The sequence below is a fragment of the Cricetulus griseus genome, chromosome 2 (assembly GCF_003668045.3).
Source record: "Cricetulus griseus strain 17A/GY chromosome 2, alternate assembly CriGri-PICRH-1.0, whole genome shotgun sequence".
Taxonomy (NCBI): Eukaryota; Metazoa; Chordata; class Mammalia; order Rodentia; family Cricetidae; genus Cricetulus; species Cricetulus griseus.
The window spans coordinates 26267339-26285196 of NC_048595.1; the positions used below are offsets into that span (position 1 = coordinate 26267339).

The 17858-nt window shown below is 43.2% G+C and overlaps 1 protein-coding gene across 9 annotated transcripts in view; it reads right to left on the bottom strand.

Annotated features, from left to right (window-relative positions):
- Kiaa0319l (KIAA0319 like) overlaps positions 1–17813 on the bottom strand; it is a 91396-nt gene extending 73583 nt beyond the window's left edge. For 2 of the 9 annotated variants that reach the window (XR_003482019.2, XM_027399296.2), the window contains exons 1-2: positions 17195–17213; positions 14349–14518 (exon numbers count right to left, since the gene is read on the bottom strand). Coding sequence is in view for 8 of the 9 variants with exons in the window: in XM_027399296.2 (XP_027255097.1) it covers positions 14349–14490 (142 nt within the window). In the remaining variant the exon portion in view is untranslated. Of the gene's footprint in view, positions 1–14348; positions 14519–15046; positions 15152–16604; positions 16926–17194; positions 17214–17356; positions 17576–17696 lie in introns of those variants that run through there. The other 7 variants (XM_027399297.2, XM_027399298.2, XM_027399303.2 and 4 more) reach the window with 7 other exon arrangements.
- Positions 17814–17858: the final 45 nt, after the last annotated feature.

Below are 17858 nucleotides of genomic sequence, written 5' to 3' on the forward strand. Positions count from 1 at the left end.
GGAGAGGAGAGGAGAGGAGAGGAGAGGAGAGGACCCTTGTCAGAGGAGACGGACTTGACTCCAGGGAGGAAGAACAACACAACTTTTGCTCCTGCCTTGGCTATCCTGGGTAAATAGCCCCAGCCCAAGCTGGCTTTCCTGTGTTGAAAGGTCAGGCTTCCCACCCTTTAACCTTTCTGGAAGGAGACCTTGTTATCTGAAAAGCACCTTGTGGGAAATGTCAGCATGCAGCTTCTGAGCACACCCTGGGAGCCCAGTGGAGGGCAACTCTGAAAGCCAAGCAGCAGCTGGCAAAAGGGAGCACACAGGGAGAGGGAAGCTGGGCTACTGCCCTGCAGACTGACCTGGCAGCGTACAGATTACTCTGTTTTCTGAAATGGAGTATGGCTCTTGAGTGCCCATATACAAGGCAGCTTCCTTTATTCTGACTGAGACTCATTCTCACTGGCAGGCCCATTTCCATAGCCTCCAGCTGACTCAGGTTGCTTTGGGTCAATAAACACTGAGGGTTTTTTTTTTGGGGGGGTGGGTTCAAGACAGGGTTTCTCTGTGTAGCTTTGTAGACCAGGCTGGCCTCAAATTCACAGAGATCCACCTGCCTCTTCTGGGATTAAATATGTGAGCCACCATATGAACCCTGCACTGGGGGGTGGGGATGGGGGGTGAGGGGGGTGCATTTTTAGCAGGTAGATGGCAGTTCTCTTAAAACTGTAAAACCTGAATCAGAAATGAAGACTCCAAAGTAAAACTAAATGTAAACACCACTCCTCTTCACCAAGCCTGTGAATAGTCTTGTCATTCCCTTTATTACCTACAAGTGAGAGAATTCAGGAGCATGCACTTATCTCGGACGCAAATGTGCTGTTGGATTAGAATCAAAGCATAATGACAAGCCATTTGGAAGAGCATCCCTAAAAACCCCATCTGCTGAGAGTTTTCAAAGGGAACTGGGGCAAAATACTCTGGGTACCATCTTTAGGGACAGGGTCTCCAGAACTTCAAATGGGCCTTGGCCAGGGTTCCTCTGCTTCTTACTCCTTAGACAATGCCAGTGATGTTTAACTTCCCATTCATATTATTGTCTCCTTTCTCTTTGTGATTCACAGGGGAATTCAGGATGCTGGAGATCTTCATCTGAGTAACAAATTGAAACCAAAAGACAAGAACATCCTGATACAGGTAAGATCTTCCAGTATTGACTGGCTAAGTCTATCCAGTGCCCCAAAATAGCTACAACTAAATATGCAGCAAAGGCTATACCTATAGTACTTGTCCTGTCCCTCCAGATAAATGCTCTCACTGATGATTAGGGGATGTGGGTTATTCAAAGTGAGAATAAGTTGGGTTGAAAGAGAAGTTGGGTTGAAAGGTTGGAGACATATGCCTGCATAATTCTGACTTGTGGTACAAATTGATTGTGCCCAGGACCTTGTGCATGCTAGGCAAGTGCTACACCACTGAGATGGACCCAGCCTTTGCTTTTTGATGCATCATGTGGTTCAGAATGGCCTAGAACTCCCCACCAACTTCTCATTACCGCCCCCCTCAGTCTTCTGAGGGGATCACATGCAAACATTACCATGCCAAGCCTCTATCCACATCATTTAATTCTTTTTTTTTTTTTCCAAGACAGGGTTTCTCTGTATTGTTTTAGAACCTGTCCTGGAACTCTCTCTATAGACCAGGCTGGCCTCGAACTCATAGAGTTCGGCCTACCTCTGCCTCCTGAGTGCTGGGATTAAAGGCATGTGCCACCAACGTCCAGCTATCCACATAATTCTTAGCAGAGTATTATTCTACTAAAACTAACCTGAGGCATCAAATTGCTCAGTCTCAGGCCAGGCATGGCAGTACACACCTTTGATCTCAGCACTGGGGATGCAGAGGCAGGTAGAACTCTGTGTGTTAGAGGACAACCTGGTCTACATGGCAAGTTCCAACCAGGGCTACAAGTGAGATCCTACAACAACAACAACAACAACAATAATAGTAACAGTCTAGTTTCCTACAATCCTAGAATTCTACAAGGTATACTGTGTTGTCATTGTCATTATGTTATCCCAAGACCATAAGGAGACTTCAAACTCCCGTTTTTAAATGTGTTTGGGCATTCTGCCTGTGCACCATATGCATGCAGTACCAAGGAAGCCAGAGGAGGGGACTGGATCCCCTGGGACTGAAGTTACAAAGCCACTAGGTGGGTTGCTGGGACTCAAACCCAGATCCTCCGGAAATGCAGCCAGTGCACTTAATTGAAGAGCCATCTCCACAAACCCAAACTCCAAGTGTTCCTTGGGAAGAGAATTTCCATTCCCCAGGGATGTTTAAGATATCAACAGAAAGGTGCTCAATGAGGGCAGAAACCAATCTAGCTCACTACTATTTTTCTAATGCTTGCAACAACTGACACACAAAAACTACCCTTTGAACAAAAGAAGGGACTAACTCAGCTATCTACTTCCAATACAAAATCCAAAACTAATTCAGAATCAGCTCCAGTCAAAACACTATCCTGAGTCAGGTGTGGTGGCACACATCTGTAATCCCAGTGCTGAGATAGGCAGAGGCAAGATGGTGGCAAGTTTGAAGCCAGCTTGATCAGCATAGCAATACTCTGTCACAATAAATAAGAACTACTATCCTGACCAAAAGACAAAGCTAACATGGTCTGGCACAAGACTTTGCCAAGCATGAATATATCATCATGTTTAAGGAAGTGAAGCAGGGTGGAGGCCACAGAGAAGGAGGAAGAGTAAACAGATGACCTGTGGCGCTCCTCAGAAACATACCACAACCATGGAGAGTGCCTGATGGAGATCATTCACTCATAGACTTGAACCAGTGTTAAGCTTGTATAGAAATGAATGGGAGCCTACTTTCCTCAACAATGCAGAAAGGCCACTGCCTGCATTATACTTAGAAATGGAGACTGAGATCCCACTGGACAGAGACTTAAGCCAGCACAGAACTCAAACTTGCTGCTGCTAGGTCACTCTGAAATTAACAAGACTTTCACCAAATTGAATTCCATGTGGAAATAAATACTGCTAACATTTGTTGACTGAATCTAGAAGTAGGGTGAGCCCTTTGCATGATATTTCATGTAATCCCTACTGCAGATCAATGGCAGAGTGGTAGAACTATGCTTGTCATAGTATGACCCTGGGCCCAATAAACACATAGATATTAAATAAACAAACAAAGATAAATTAAGAGTCATGAAACTTCTTGGCACTGCCTGGCTAGAAACCAGCATCTGGGCACTGGCCACATGTACTCCTGAGCACATTCCTGGCAATTTCTGACATAATGCTTTAAACTAGCAGCCAATCCAAATACTGAGATTTTTATAAAACCTACAAAAAAAAAAAAAAATCCAACAGCTATGCTTTGAGCAGTAATTGTTTTGCTTTCTTTTAAACCCCACTGCTGCCTTATCATTTCTTTCCCTAAAATATCCCCAAGAAGAGTCAATTTAAAATTGCTTTCAAATCATGCTGGGTTTACTGCCAGTCACTCCATTTCCTCATCTCTCTTCACTTCCCTGCACAAGTTAGTAAATGAGTTTACTGTGTCTGTATAGAGTTTCTAGGGCAAAGAAAACCCACCAAAAATACTGTTTTCCAAGATGGAAGAACTGAAGATGATCATCTCTCTCACTTCAGAATGTTTAAGCCACAGAAAACAATTTCATGTCATCGGGAGAGAGGCTAACTGTGGGAACTCTGACCCATCTTACAAACTTGCATCAATTAAGTGGGATATAACAAGATCCCTTAGACTTGTTATGCCAGTTAGCTGAATTCTAGAATCAAAAGGCTGCATGATTTGTGTCAACAGCCAGAAAACTCTCCTTTCCCTAAGCTGCTATGCACTCAAGTCTAAGGAGACAGACTGAGGATTAATAATTCATTACCTTCCTGTACTGCAATGTAGTTAAGAATAAAGGGCAGTTTGGCAGGAGAAAGTTCCTGCTGAAGGCTCATTGCTGGAAGAGATACATTATTAGTCATCTACCTTAAATTGGGTGCCCAGCACATAGAAGATAAATGGAAGTACCTAAAAGGGCTCCCGAAAATGCTTTTCCCTGAAAATAAGACCCAATGCATGTTCAAATATATCATATTCTTTAAAAAGAAAAAAAGATATGAATTGCTCTTATAGGCATAAGAGGACTACAGACTACAAAGAATAACAACAACAAAAAAAAGGAATATGGAAGATAGTGGGGGGTCAAGACCAACAGCTGCTTTGCCTCTTGTGTGAGGTACCAGGAACACTACAGACATTAGGGACGCTTATCTAGGCTCATGAACACAAGCACAAAAGAACAGAATGGTAACTAGAAAGGACGAGGCCTCTTGCTGAGCCTGGAGCCATCTCTGTGTTCCATCTGTGGTCTTTGTGGGTTCTGAAGTTGTTAATCTCTCCATAGAATCCTTGACTGATTGGAATACAAGACACTGCAGTTAGGGAACACAGAGATCAAAATATCGCCTTTACGGTACAAATGATAACAGTGGCTGGAGAACATGTTAGGGATGTGTAGCCACACCTTTCTTCTGTTTTTCCCTATGGAATTAAATGTACTCAACTAGGCAAATACAGGATGTCCTAGGGGAGTAGACCAGCTAGAACATGGGGGAGGGGGAGAAGTCCTCAAGACTGGCCACTCCACACAACAGGATTCATTTCTAACTTCATGAACCAGAAAGAAAACTCCCTGCCATTTGTGACATGAATTAGACAAAGAAAAGGTAGATATATTTTCCTCCTTGGACATGAAGAGCCCACATAATAGGCTGTTTGAAAAACAGAGCAGAAAAGACAACACAACACAAATACTCAAAGGGGTTCTATGGTTACTTTAACATCAGAACTTGTTACCTACTCTATGCTATGTGCTGGGGAGGTAACTCTAAGCAAGACAGTTTCATGGAGCAGATACACAGTTAAATCATCGTAGCAGGCTCCTGTTCCTAATCACGATGGAGAACTCACCACCCCACCATAACCACTATCTACCATACAGAATACACCTACAGAATACACCATAACTGCCATCTACCATATAGAATACACCATAACTGCCATCTCCCATATAGAATACACCATAACTGCCATCTACCATACAGAATACACCATAACTGCCATCTCCTATACAGAGTATTTGCAACAATCAGCAATAAGGCTGCAGCCCTAAGATAAGGAAAGCTTGAAATGACCCCTACAAATGTCCAGTTCTGTAAAAGGACAGTTCCCCCACAGCAGCACAGAAAGCTGGAACCTAAGCAGGACAGGAGAGTCTCCCTGATGTTGGAAAGCAGAGATCTGCATGTGGCTAAAATTTGAGAAAGTTGTTGTAAACAGATGGAGTGGGGCAGCAGTCCAGGGAGAACCAGTCTGGCTATGGCCTGGACTGCAAACAACATAAAGTAAGATCACCAGGTGTTTATTAAATGCAGAATGATACAGGACTGAGAAGCAAACAGAACCATTAGGGGAGCAGTGCCTAGGGTAGGAGGCAGGATCATGCTGGGACTCAGTCCTGCTAGGGTTAAGCATTTATATTAACACCATCTGCTACTGGAGACACAGAAAAGACTTGCCTCATGGGTAAGACCTACGCTGGAGTTCTCTTCACAAAGCCTAACACTACAGCGTACCATGCAGGGTACACAGAGAGCTGCTCAGCGATCACGAGAACTTCACAGAGGAGTTCTGACCAAAAGTCTCAGGGAGTCTGAAGGAAGCTTGTTTATGTGATTCAGAAAACATGAGGCAGGATGACGACACATGCAGCAGAGTGGAGCACAAAAACACGAAATGAATGATGATTTTCTGATATGGAGGAGGAAAGAAAGAGAATGACTCAGAGTTCTACCTCAGAATATGGGTGGAGATGCTCTTTTTATGTTTATAGGGAATAAAGGAGAAGAAAGAGAAGAAAAGATCTGGCTTCCGTTTTGACATATTAAGCTAATGGTAGTTATGAGACATTCAGTTGGAGATGTGTGACATCCAGGTGGCTAGGCAGCTCAGTGCTCAGCAGCAGTGACAGATCTGGGAGTGGCAATAACAGCTATCAACTGAGGGAATGAGTGAGGCTGCTAGAGTTCGTGAAAGAGTGGGGTGGGGGTGGGGTGGGGTTGAAACAAAACCCTGAAGAACAAAAAATGTAAGAGAGAAGCTAAGGAGGGACTGAGAAGTAACTGAAAAGTGCTGGATTATCTATCAACTAGGAGAACAAGAAAACGGTGTCCTTTAAGGCATGGGAAGACAGGGTCTCAAGAAAACAGACAAAGATGCCAAAGCTGAACAGATTGACAGGGGGGTTGAGACAGGGTTTCTCTGTATAACAGCTTTGGCTGTCCCTGGAACTCACTCTGTAGACCAGGCTAGACTTGAACTCACAGAGATCCACTTGACTCTGCCTCCCAAGTGCTGGGACTAAAAGTGTGTGCCACCACCACCTGGCAAAAGCAATCAATTTTCTAAAAAAATCTTAAAAAAAAAAAAAAAAAGAATACAAGAAAAGCAGACCACAGGAGAACTAGGAATCCATCATGTTCAACACCATAAACTAGCAAGCACCTAATGGAAATGAGGGAGAAAGAAAAACACAAACAAATACAAACAACAACTATAGTGAATGTTCATACACAATATTAACTCAAGATTCAGAGCACCTGGGAGACAGGCCTCTGGGCACACCGGTGAGAAATGATCTAGATGAGGTTAATCTGAGGTGGGAAGACCAACTCTAAAGGTGGGTAGTACTACCCCATGGGGTGCCAGACTGATTGAGTTCCATTACTCTGAGCTTTCTGGCTGCTTTCACACATTCCTTCCCTGCCACCATGATGGATAATGTGTCCTTGAACTGTGAGCCAAAATGCACCCTCCTTCAAAGTGCTTCTTGCCAAGAATTTGGTCATAGAAACAAGGAAAGTAGCTAATACATCTGTGTAGCCAAGAAAACAACTGACAAATCTATAGTGATTAGCAGATGTATCTCAATAGTAAACCTAAATGTATACAGTCTTAAGCTTCCAATTAAAAGATGCATACTGGCCTATTGGATTAAAAAACAAGATCCAACCACCATGTCTCTAAGAAACACATCTATCTCCCTGGCAGATATCTACAGAATGACCATGAAAGGATAGAGGTCAATTTATCAAGCAAGTACAAGCCAAAACCAAGCTGACATAGTTGTTTAATGCCTGCTAAAACAGACTTCAGATCCAAACTAGAAAAGATTTTGGCTTTTTGTTTTGTTTTTCTGAGATGGGGTCTCACTAGTAGCCCTGGCCTCAAACTTAGGGATATCTACCTGCCTCTGCTGAATGTTGGGATTAAAGGTATGAACTACTGTGCCTAGCTAGATTTTTTAAATGCCACTACATATTAATAAAGAAAAAATTAAGTAGACATAAAAATTATAAATATATGTACAAATGTTGGGGCTCACAATTTAAACACAAAATACTAATGCACATGAAAGGATAGATCTTGGGGCTAGAGAGATGGCTCAGAGGTTAAGAGCATTGGCTGCTTTTCCAGAGGTCCTGAGTTCAATTCCCAGCAATCACATGGTGGCTCACAACCATCTGTAGTGAGATCTGGTGCCCTCTTCTAGTATGCAGGCATATATGCAGGCAAAATACTATGTACGTAATAAATAAATATTAAAAAAAGAAAGGATAGATCTTGATGCAGTAATAGTGACTGGAACACCTCACTCTCATAAAAAATAGGACATCAAGGGTCAGAAAGATGGCTCAATGGATAAAGGAGCTTTCCATCAAGCCTGACAATCTCAATATGATTCCTGGGACACATGTGGTAAAGGAAGCCCTCTTTAACATCGACATAAACACTGGTGTCCATGTGCATACACCAACACACATATAAATAAACAAATAAATAAATGTAACAAGCAAACAAAAGTAGGTCATACAAACTAAACATCAATTTAAAAAGACATCAAGAAGCCAGTGATGTTGCATGCCTTTAATCCCAGCACTTGGGAGGCAGAGGCAGGGGGATCTCTGTGAATTGGAGACCAGCCTGGTCTACAGAGAGAGTTCCAGTACAGCCTCCAAAGCAATACAGAGAAACCCTGACTCGAAAAACCAAAACAAAACAAAACAAAATGAAAAGAAACTTCAAGGCTTAAGTTACAGCATCATTGATAGAGTGCTTGCCTAGCACAAAACCCTGGGTTAGATCCCAAACAATGCATAAATCAGGCAAAGTGACAGACACACTTTTGCATCCCAGCACTCAGGAGATGAGGACAAGAGGATCTGAAGTTCAAAGTCATCCTTGCTACATAGTGAATTAGAGACCAGCCTGGGATACATGATAACCTATCAACGAAACAAATTGTCACTTTTCTTATTCAAAATCTGTTTGTGACTTCCTCCATAAAAAGTAAATATGAGTTCAAGTAATTTTTTTAGAATCAATTCAATGTAAAATAGAAAACAAAACAAAAGAAACTTCTGCGTTAATCTGCTCAATAGCTCAAGTGGACCTAAGAGACATTTACATAATGTTCCATCTAAAAGCAAAGTAAAAATTCTTTTCAGCCAACCAAGGGAACTTGCTCTAAAACAAGCCATTAAAGTGAATCATAAGAAATGAAATAACTTCTATTATAACACAACACAGTAGAATAAAACTCGAACTAATTAACAAGAAAACCACAGGTATTATGTAAGTATTTAAAGATTGAACAACAGACTCTTGGATGACCAATGAATCACTAAACAAGTAAGAGAGGAAATTTATAAGTTTCTAGAACCAAATGAAATAAAGCACAACTTACAGAACCCTTGGGCTACAGCAAGGCAATTCTACAAGGAAGTTTATAACTGTGAGTGCTATGTGAAAAAACGGACATCTCAAATAAATTATTTAAGTTCTTAGAAAAGTAAGGACAATCTAAATCCAAAAGTAGAAGTAAATAATAAGGGTCAGGGAAGAACACAGAGAACCAGCCAGATGCCTATCAAGAGACAAATGGACAACAATAATGAGGCACATTTACACAATAGAGCTTTGTTCAGCCATAGAGAATGAAATTACATGATCTCCAGGAAAGTGGATGGACTGGAGAGCATCATGTCACCAGACTCAGAAAGGCAAATACTGCCCGTTTTCTTATGCAAAATCTAGGTTTTATATGTACTATATGTATTATATATACCATATGTATTACATATATATTATCTGAAGGAAGGAGAGATAGGAGTAGTAGGGAGTGAATATAAATGAGATATAATGATACATATGTACAGAAAGGGTATTGAAACTCATTATTCTGTACACTAAAATAATTAATAAAATAAGTTAAAACTCTGGACTGGTGAGATGGCTTGGTAGAGTAAAGTATTTGCCATGAAAGCCTTACAACCTGCCTTTGATCCCCAGAAGCCATGTAAAGGTGGCTATCAGAGAACCAACTCCACAGAGTTGTCCTCTGACCTCCATATGTATGTCATGGATGCATGTGTCATGTGTATGTACATGTCATATACACACACTAAAAATAGTTTTTAAATATTACTTCATATTTACTTTTTATTGATCCCTTTAAAATGTTGTTTTGGGCTTCTCTTATACACACATAGATATTCAAATATTATTTGATATAATGTTTATGTAAGTACATAATCAAGAAAATTTAAATCAAGCGTGCTGGCTCATGCTTATAAACTTCACTGCTTGGGAGACTGAAACACCAACTGCAGCAAGCTTAAGGTAGCCTGGGTTATTCAATCTGTTCCAGGCTAGCCTAGGCTACAAAAGCTAGGCCCTGTTTTAAAGGAGCCCCAAACCAGAGCTGGGTACACAGCTCAGTAACAGAGCACTTACCTAGCATGCACAGCACTGCAGAAAGAATGGGAAATGAAGAGACCGGAGGAGGAAGAACTGAGGCAGGTTCATAACCCTGGGATACTTAGAAGCTGCAGCTGAGTCATAAGGATTGAAAGTTCAAGGATTACCTGGGCTACAGAGGAGATAATCTGTGGACAACCGCTCTAAAAAAGATTAAAACTGAGGCTTCTGGGCATGACAAACAAGACTCCTTGTCTCCTGGCCACTCCCGACCCTTCAAGAACTGCTCTTCCAAGAGCACTAAGCAGGGCATGGGTCATCATATCCTCCACACCTTTGCTCTCTAGTGCCCATTGCCTGGGAATACCTTCTGAGTCATTCAAGTTCAACTTTCAAAACTGCTTTGGTTCACCTTCTTGGAAAGGACTCTGTGGCTCTCCCCTTCACCTCTGTGGTGGTTTGAAAGAAAATGGCCCCCAAAGGGAGTGACACTATTAGGAGGTGTGACCTTGTTGGAGGAAATATTGTCACTGTTCGGGCAGGCTTTGAGGTCTCTTTTGCTCAAGCTTCACTCAGTGTGACAGTCAGTTGACTTCTTGATGTCTGCAAGATGTAGGACTCTCAGCTTCAGCACCACATCTGCACCACATCTGCCCACCTGCACACTGCCATGCTCCCTACCATGATGATACTGGACTGAACCTATGAACTATAAGCGAGCCACGCCAATGAAAAGTTTTCTTTATAACAGTTGCCGTGGTCGTGGTGTCTCTTCACAGCAATAGATACCTAACTAAGACAACCTCTAAGCAAAATGTTTATTCTACTGTTCCAATAACAGTGCCCGAATCCCTTCATCCCTTCCCTTAGCTTATAATAGAGTTTATCTGTTCCTCTCATCAAACTGGATATTTTTCCAGGACAGGGGCTGTGCTGTACTCTTTGTTATCCTACTGCCTCATCTAGTCAGAGTCCTACTAACTTCTCTAATAATTAACCAGGTATGCGATCTCCTTCCTAGAGACAGAAGATCAGGAAGTTTCCAGAGTCAACTGCTACCTTTAGGCCTATAATGGCCCCCTTGTTTTAGGATTCCAAGGCCAATTAGGACTGTGTCTCATGCACATATAACTCTTCAGATACACCCATTCTTGTTTAGATATGTTAATATAGCCCTGATTTTAATCCCATCTGATGGCTTCAAAGGCATTATATCTCCTTAAACTGTCTTTGTAGACCTCTACTTTGGTTATGTTGGTTTTAGTTTAATTCTCAAAGGATAATCCCCTTATTGCTAATGAATACATTATTCAGTCAACAAATAATTTTATACTATATTTATATGCCAAATTTTATAGATGTTTGGAATACCTCACATAAACAAAAAGACTGGGCAGTAGTAGCGAACCTTTAATCCCAGCACTCAGGAAGCAGAGGCAGGTGGATGCCAGTTTTGTCTGTATAGTGAGTTCCAGGACAGCCAAGACTACATAGAGAGACCCTGTCTCAAAACACACACACACACACACACACACACACACACACACACACACACACACACTAAAGAGAATGTCTCACTATGTCTCTGAGACAAACTCATTTTTATTTATGTATGTGTGATTGTGTGTCAGTATGCACACATACATGCAGGTGCCCTCAGAAGCCAGAAGTTATTGGCCACCTGATATAGGTGCTGGGTCCTCTGGAAGAGCAACAAATGCTTTGTTTTCATTTTTGTTTTTGAGACAAGGTTTCTCTGTGTGACAGCCCTGGCTGCCCTGAAACTTGCTTTGTAGATCAGGCTAGCCTTGAACTCACAGAGATCCACCTGCTTCTGCCTCCTGATTAAAGGCATGCCCCACCATACCCAGCACACAACAAATGTTCTTAACCACTAAGCCATCTATCCAGTTCCCCAATTCCCCCACCAAAAACAACAGCTCTTTCTTTTTTTTTAATTTTATGTGTACGAGTGTTTTGTCTGCATGTATGTTTGCACACCACTTGTATGCCTGGTACCCACAGAGGTCAGAAGAGGGCATCAGATCCCCTGAAGCTGGAGTTACAGATGACTGTTGTGAGCCACCATATGGGTTCTAGAAAATACACCTGGGTCCTTGAAGAGTAGCCAGTGCTCTTAACCACTGAGCCATCTCTCCAGTCCCCAAACTCTTGAAAGGGGAATTAAGTCAAAGGCTATGAACTTTTTAGATCTCCCGATACTTATGCCAAAATGTTTTCTGTTCAAGTTTTCTAGCACTATTTGATGGCAGCCACATTCCTCTTAGCTGTACTACTTCTTTTTTGCTTTGCAGTGTGGAGTTGAACCCAGTGCCTTTTGTATGCTAATCAAGTGTTCCACCTCCAGCCCAGATCCCAAGCCACTAGATAGTTTCACTGTAATCTTCATCAGGCTAGATTAAAGGTAATTTCTTAGGTAAATCTGAAACTCCCCCCACAACTCTACTCTTAACTAAGTATAAGTGAAAAACACAGAAAGACTCAGAGTCACTTTTTCCTCCCCTTGTGCTCTGAATCTTTCAAATAACCAACTTCTTGTGGTGGTTCTGGGAAAAAAAACTACAACTTTGGTCCTCTAAGAATCACCCAAAGTCAGAAGGCATCACTGGCAGAAGAGAAAAGGAAAACAACAGCAAACACGCTGGGTTAGGCTCTTGCTCCACCATGTGACTTCTTGCTATGTGTCTCCAGTAAGTCATTTTGCCTCTCTGGGTCTCAGTTTTTTTATTAATACAATGAGCATAAACTATTTCAGGGTTATCATAAAATTAAATGAAAAGGTATGTGATGATTCTAGAAGCCTGGTAGGGGGTTGGTATACTTCCAAGGAAGTGTTTTTTCTAATGTGTGGTACTAATTAATTTAAATTACTTAATTCAAATTATCTTACATAAAATGATGCCCAGTATTAGTCAACAAAGCATCATCTTCCATAAAAAATATCTGGGTCAGCCTTCTCTCAACTCAGCCCCCACCACTATAATCATGCAATCATCAGCTACCACAGCAAGACAACAAAACCCACAGTTGGTGCTACTAACACTGCTACGCACACTCATTACTTGATTCTCAAGATAAAGACAATAATAGAAATCTTCGTAGCCGTCAGCACACAAGCTGGATTATTAGCCATAACAGCAGTCTCTACAGCAGAAGGCTGGTCACTGCCCAGAAAAAGGGCATATTCAAAGTCTGTCTCAAATTGCTATTTTCTTAAACTCTATACTTTGAAAGGAATCATGTCAACAAAAGAACTGAAAGGGTAAAGAAAGCATTATTGTTTTGTTCTGGTTTGTTTTGCTTTGATTTTTCAAGATACGGTTTCTCTGTGTAGCCCTGGCTGTACTGGAACTCATTATGTAGACCAGGATGGTCTCGAACTCACAGATCCACCTACCTCTGCCTCTCGAGTGCTGGGATTAAATGTGTGCACCATCAACGCTGGGCCAGAAAGGGTATTTTGAAATTTGGCTTTTGGCATTTAGCCTTCTCGGCACTAACTCCCGACAAGAGGCTCTAAGGTGAAGTAGTCTTGAGGAAGAAAGTAAACCCTGTGAAGTCTATCAACATGGTTCCCTTCTCTGAACAACAACAAAACATACACAGCCAGTAAGATGGCTCAGCCTAGCAGGCCTGACCACCTGAGTCTGGTCCTCAACATCCAGAGAGAGAGAACTGGCTGCACAAGCTGCTCTCTGACCTCCACATCATAGCTGGCAATGCAGCCCCCCAAAATAAAAGACATAAGCCAATTCGCTAAAGTAAGATTCCACCCAGGCATGGTGGCGCACACCTTTAATATTAATACTGGGAGGCAGGCGGACCTCTGGGAGTTTGTAGCCAGTCTGGTCTACATACCCAGTTCCAGGCCAGCCAGGGCTACACAGTGATACCCTGTCTCAAAACCAAAGCAAAGCAAAGTGTGGATTCCTCTAGGAAAGGAAGCAAATAGTTACTTACTAACAGTGGTGTCCACACAGCTTTACATGCTCTCACTATATCGTCCCTCAGGTCAAGTTATGAGGTAGATCTCATAGTTCCTCAAGGTAATTCGAGTGAGGCAAGAGGATCATGAGGTCAAGGCCAGCCTGGGCTACATAGTGATATCCACTTAAAAAAAAATAAGAAACCATTAGGTAATGTGCCCCGGACCTCAGTCATCACGTGACAATGTCCAGCTCCAGGACCCTAATCTACCCAATTCTGAAAGGTTTGTTCTGTTTTGGTCAATGTACCTCTATAAAATGACAAAATGAATACCAGTTCTCCCTTATAAGAAAAAAATCCAATTCACATTTTGATTCCAAAACAAAACAAACCCAACAAACAAACACCCACCATTCCTGTCAGCAGGTCGCTTTCTGTCTTTTGGTAGGTCTTTAAAACCAAGCCAGGGATTCAGGATGCTGATTGTTTGGAGGGGGTAGGGCAAAAGAGGTTAAATCTTAAATCTCAAAAAAAAAAAAAAAAAAAGATACCTGTTGACAACCACAGAGAACTGAAACAGAAGAAAGTGTAAAGCAGGTACAGGCTTCTCAGCGGCTTCACTGATGTCTGCCAACAATATCCTGGCAAAATCCAGGAAGCAGGACTTGGCTTGACTCCCAGCCTCTTCTCCATGGCCTTCCAGAGAGGCAGAACCAGTACACTAGAAAGACAGAAAGAGAAGAAATTAGATGCCAAGTAATTAATAATTGATTCCTGGAAATGTGGACTGCTAGAAACTGTGACAGTTCAGGAGAAAGAGAAATTTCAAGTGTGTCTTTCAATGTTCATCCCTGCCAGTAAATTTTCAGCCTGAGCTTTGGCACAGCCTATAATTATCAGTATAACAACAGAGCAAGAGATATAAAATGAATCTGCTGTTAAAGTGAAACATTTTATATTCCATTATTGTCTAATCTAACAGCAAATCCATGTGACAGAATTCGAAACAGTACTAACCTGGGAAGGCAGCTTGGATTTTCCACTTCTACTCTACTAACTGCTCTGTGACTTTGACCAAAGTACTTTGTTATCTACAAAGAGGTTGGACTTCCTCTAACCAATCATGATTATTCAGTCCAGTCTTGCTATAATTTTTCAAGGTGATGCTCTTCAGGCCAGCAATCACTATCTAGTTTGTTACTATCCCCACCATCAATGTCTTACAAATCTACCCAACGAACACTTTTACCTTGTCTACCAGATCCATGTCAATTGCAATTCCTGTCTTAGACTCTTGTATACTTCTCCCCACGTTTAATTTTGGCACTGTGCTGGACACTCTGTAATCTAGTGGCTGCAGGATGTAGGGGGTAGGGGAGAGAATGACACGGATTTTTCCAGAAGTCTTGTATAAATCTTGACAACATATGAGTTGACTGGGCTTTGAAAAAGCAATTAAAAAAATCTGTTGGTTAAGCATGGTATCTCATACCTGAAATCCTAGCTACTTGGAAGACTAAGGAAGGATTGCTTAAATCCAGGACTTCAAGGCCAGCCTGGATAATATAATGAGACTGACTCAAAAAAATCAAAAACCTTGTGCTTGCAGTAGTGGTGCATGCCTGTAACACCAGCACTTGGGAGGCAGAGGCGGGTGGATCTTTGCGAGGTCAGCCTGGTCTATGGAGTGAGTTCCAGGACAGCCAAAGCTATACTTAGAAACCCTATCTTGAAAAAAAAGTTAAATCTTCCTAAATATGAGCCTGTTATCCATAGATGGCAAATGGCACAGGTTGACAACCCTAACCCTCACCTCCAGCCAGCGTACAGGAAGACCAGCATTGCCTGGAGTGGAGTTCAGTGCCAATACTAGGAAATGAAGAAACACAAACATACCACTTCAAATTGAGACAATGTCTTTCATTGAGCCATAGGCACCTGAAGGACTTCATCTTTCTCATTTTCTTCTATCCATTCCAATTTCTAGTTTTTCTGCAATTGTACATTAGGGAGCAAGGAGCAGAACAGAAGTGTGGCCACAAACACATTCAAAAGATTATGAAATGTAGCCTAAGAAAGTATACCCAGGAACTTCTGTAGCCTCCCAGGATGGAGTGTAGAGTATGTGTGTGTGGATCTTACCCAACACATTTCTGCCTACCACAAAAGGATTTGAAACTAAAGGTGACTCAACACCTGTCATCAATATCCTGGCAGGTGGGTGGGAAAAGCAAAAAAGAAATGAATAGGCTTTGAGAACAGGAGTAATAAACACGATTGGACTAGCAAACTGATCAGAAGTGCATGAGAGAAGCAAAGCTAATTTCATTTGCACTCCCAGCCATTTATTCAGCTGAAACCTACAATTGCCTATGGGCACAAATCACGGCTAGGGTCCAGCTAAAGGCTTGCTGACCAGAGTCAACAACAACAAAACATCACTAAGATCCCAAGTGTTTGTTATCAAATCAAAGCGTGACAACCCAGGGAGAGAACACACACCCCCACAGTACTTGACAAATGAAAATCTAGAAAAGCTCCCAGTAGTTCTGGCATTTAGGGCGTTACAAGCACACCCGAAATAAAAGCACTCTGTTGCAGCAGCTGTTCTGACAGAGCAGGGGGTAATGTTTACTTAATACTTCAGGTTGATGGGGAATGTATCATAGTTCAGTCTGTCAGCTACATACGTGGAACTCCATTTATGTACACAGCGATAAGATATGTTTGAATAACGACAGAGCACGTCTATTCATCGGGTGTGAGTAATCAAGAATAAAGCTTTAAGGGAAAAGAAAAAGTCTTACATATTTGAGAAAGTTACAGAACAGACTGCCATGAATAGCTTTGCTTATATTTGCAGACACTGTTTTCCAAATAGCTGAAAAAATGAACAGATTGTTCCAGGAGGTCGTCTTTCCAATTTGTTCCCAGTTTCCAGTCTGTTAATCACAAGAAAGCACAAGGAGAGTCGGCTAATGTGCTTCAACAGCATCAATTGTCGGTTGGGCACAACCACCATGAGGTGAGAGCAGGCAAAGCATTCCTGGAACCGCGCCTGAGGTTTTCTATTTCGATTTCCTTCACTTCATTCACTTTTGTGCTCACCGCAGCCACTGCAGGACCCTCTAAGGGGCATAATTGTCAAAATTCTCAAGGAGGCAGGTTTCGACAACGTGCCCAACCCCGCCCCCTGTATTCTGTATCAACTTTTTTTTTCTTTTAATCTCGATAGGGATAATCAAACATCAGAGACAGCAACTGGGGCGAGGCTGCAGGGGTAGGGTGTCAGGACCGCAGCGCCTGGAGCCTGCTCTGCCACTCTATCAGGGAATGGAGGGACCTGCCTGACCAGGCCTGAGCCCCAAAGCCGGGGTTCAGCTCGGGACTCTGGTACCTGCAAGGCCAGGAGCAGCTGACTTGCCCTGGCCGGGTCAGGAGCGCCACCTCCGGGTCCCAACGCCGGGCCAGCGTACCCCCAGGCATGGCCCGTCCCGCTTCTGCCCCACCCCTGAGCTCATGGTCCTCGGCCTGGCAGCCAGCCGCCCCGGCCACCTACCGGGGCTCAGGGCCACACAGAGGGGTGCCGGCTGTCGGCGGCCTCCGCCTCCTCCCGGTCCATGGGCTCGGGGGCCCCAAACCTTCTCTCCCCTCACGCAGAGGAGGAGAAAGAGAAAGAAGAAAGTGCTGGCTCCCCACCCGGATAGCTCCCTCTTGCCTCAGCCTCCCTGGACAGCGACCGCGGCCGGAAACGCCGCCTCCTCCCACCTCCCGGGACTCAACCCGGAAACACACTCTTCATGCTGAGCCAGCCCTCCCGCCCCCACCCTCCGGAAGCGCAATTCCAGCCGCGAGCCCGGGGTGGGAGGAGGGGGAGTGCTGAGGAGAGAACTACGCACAAGCGAGGACGTCCGGGCCCTCAGCCTTTCCCCTCGAGCCCTGGCGGGGAGACCTGCACCTTGCCTCCTTTGCACGAGCACCGAGGCCCCAGACTCGGGCAGTGCCCACAAGCAAGATGGCCGCACCGGAGGCACCCCCTACTGCTTAGCGCCCTGCCGCGC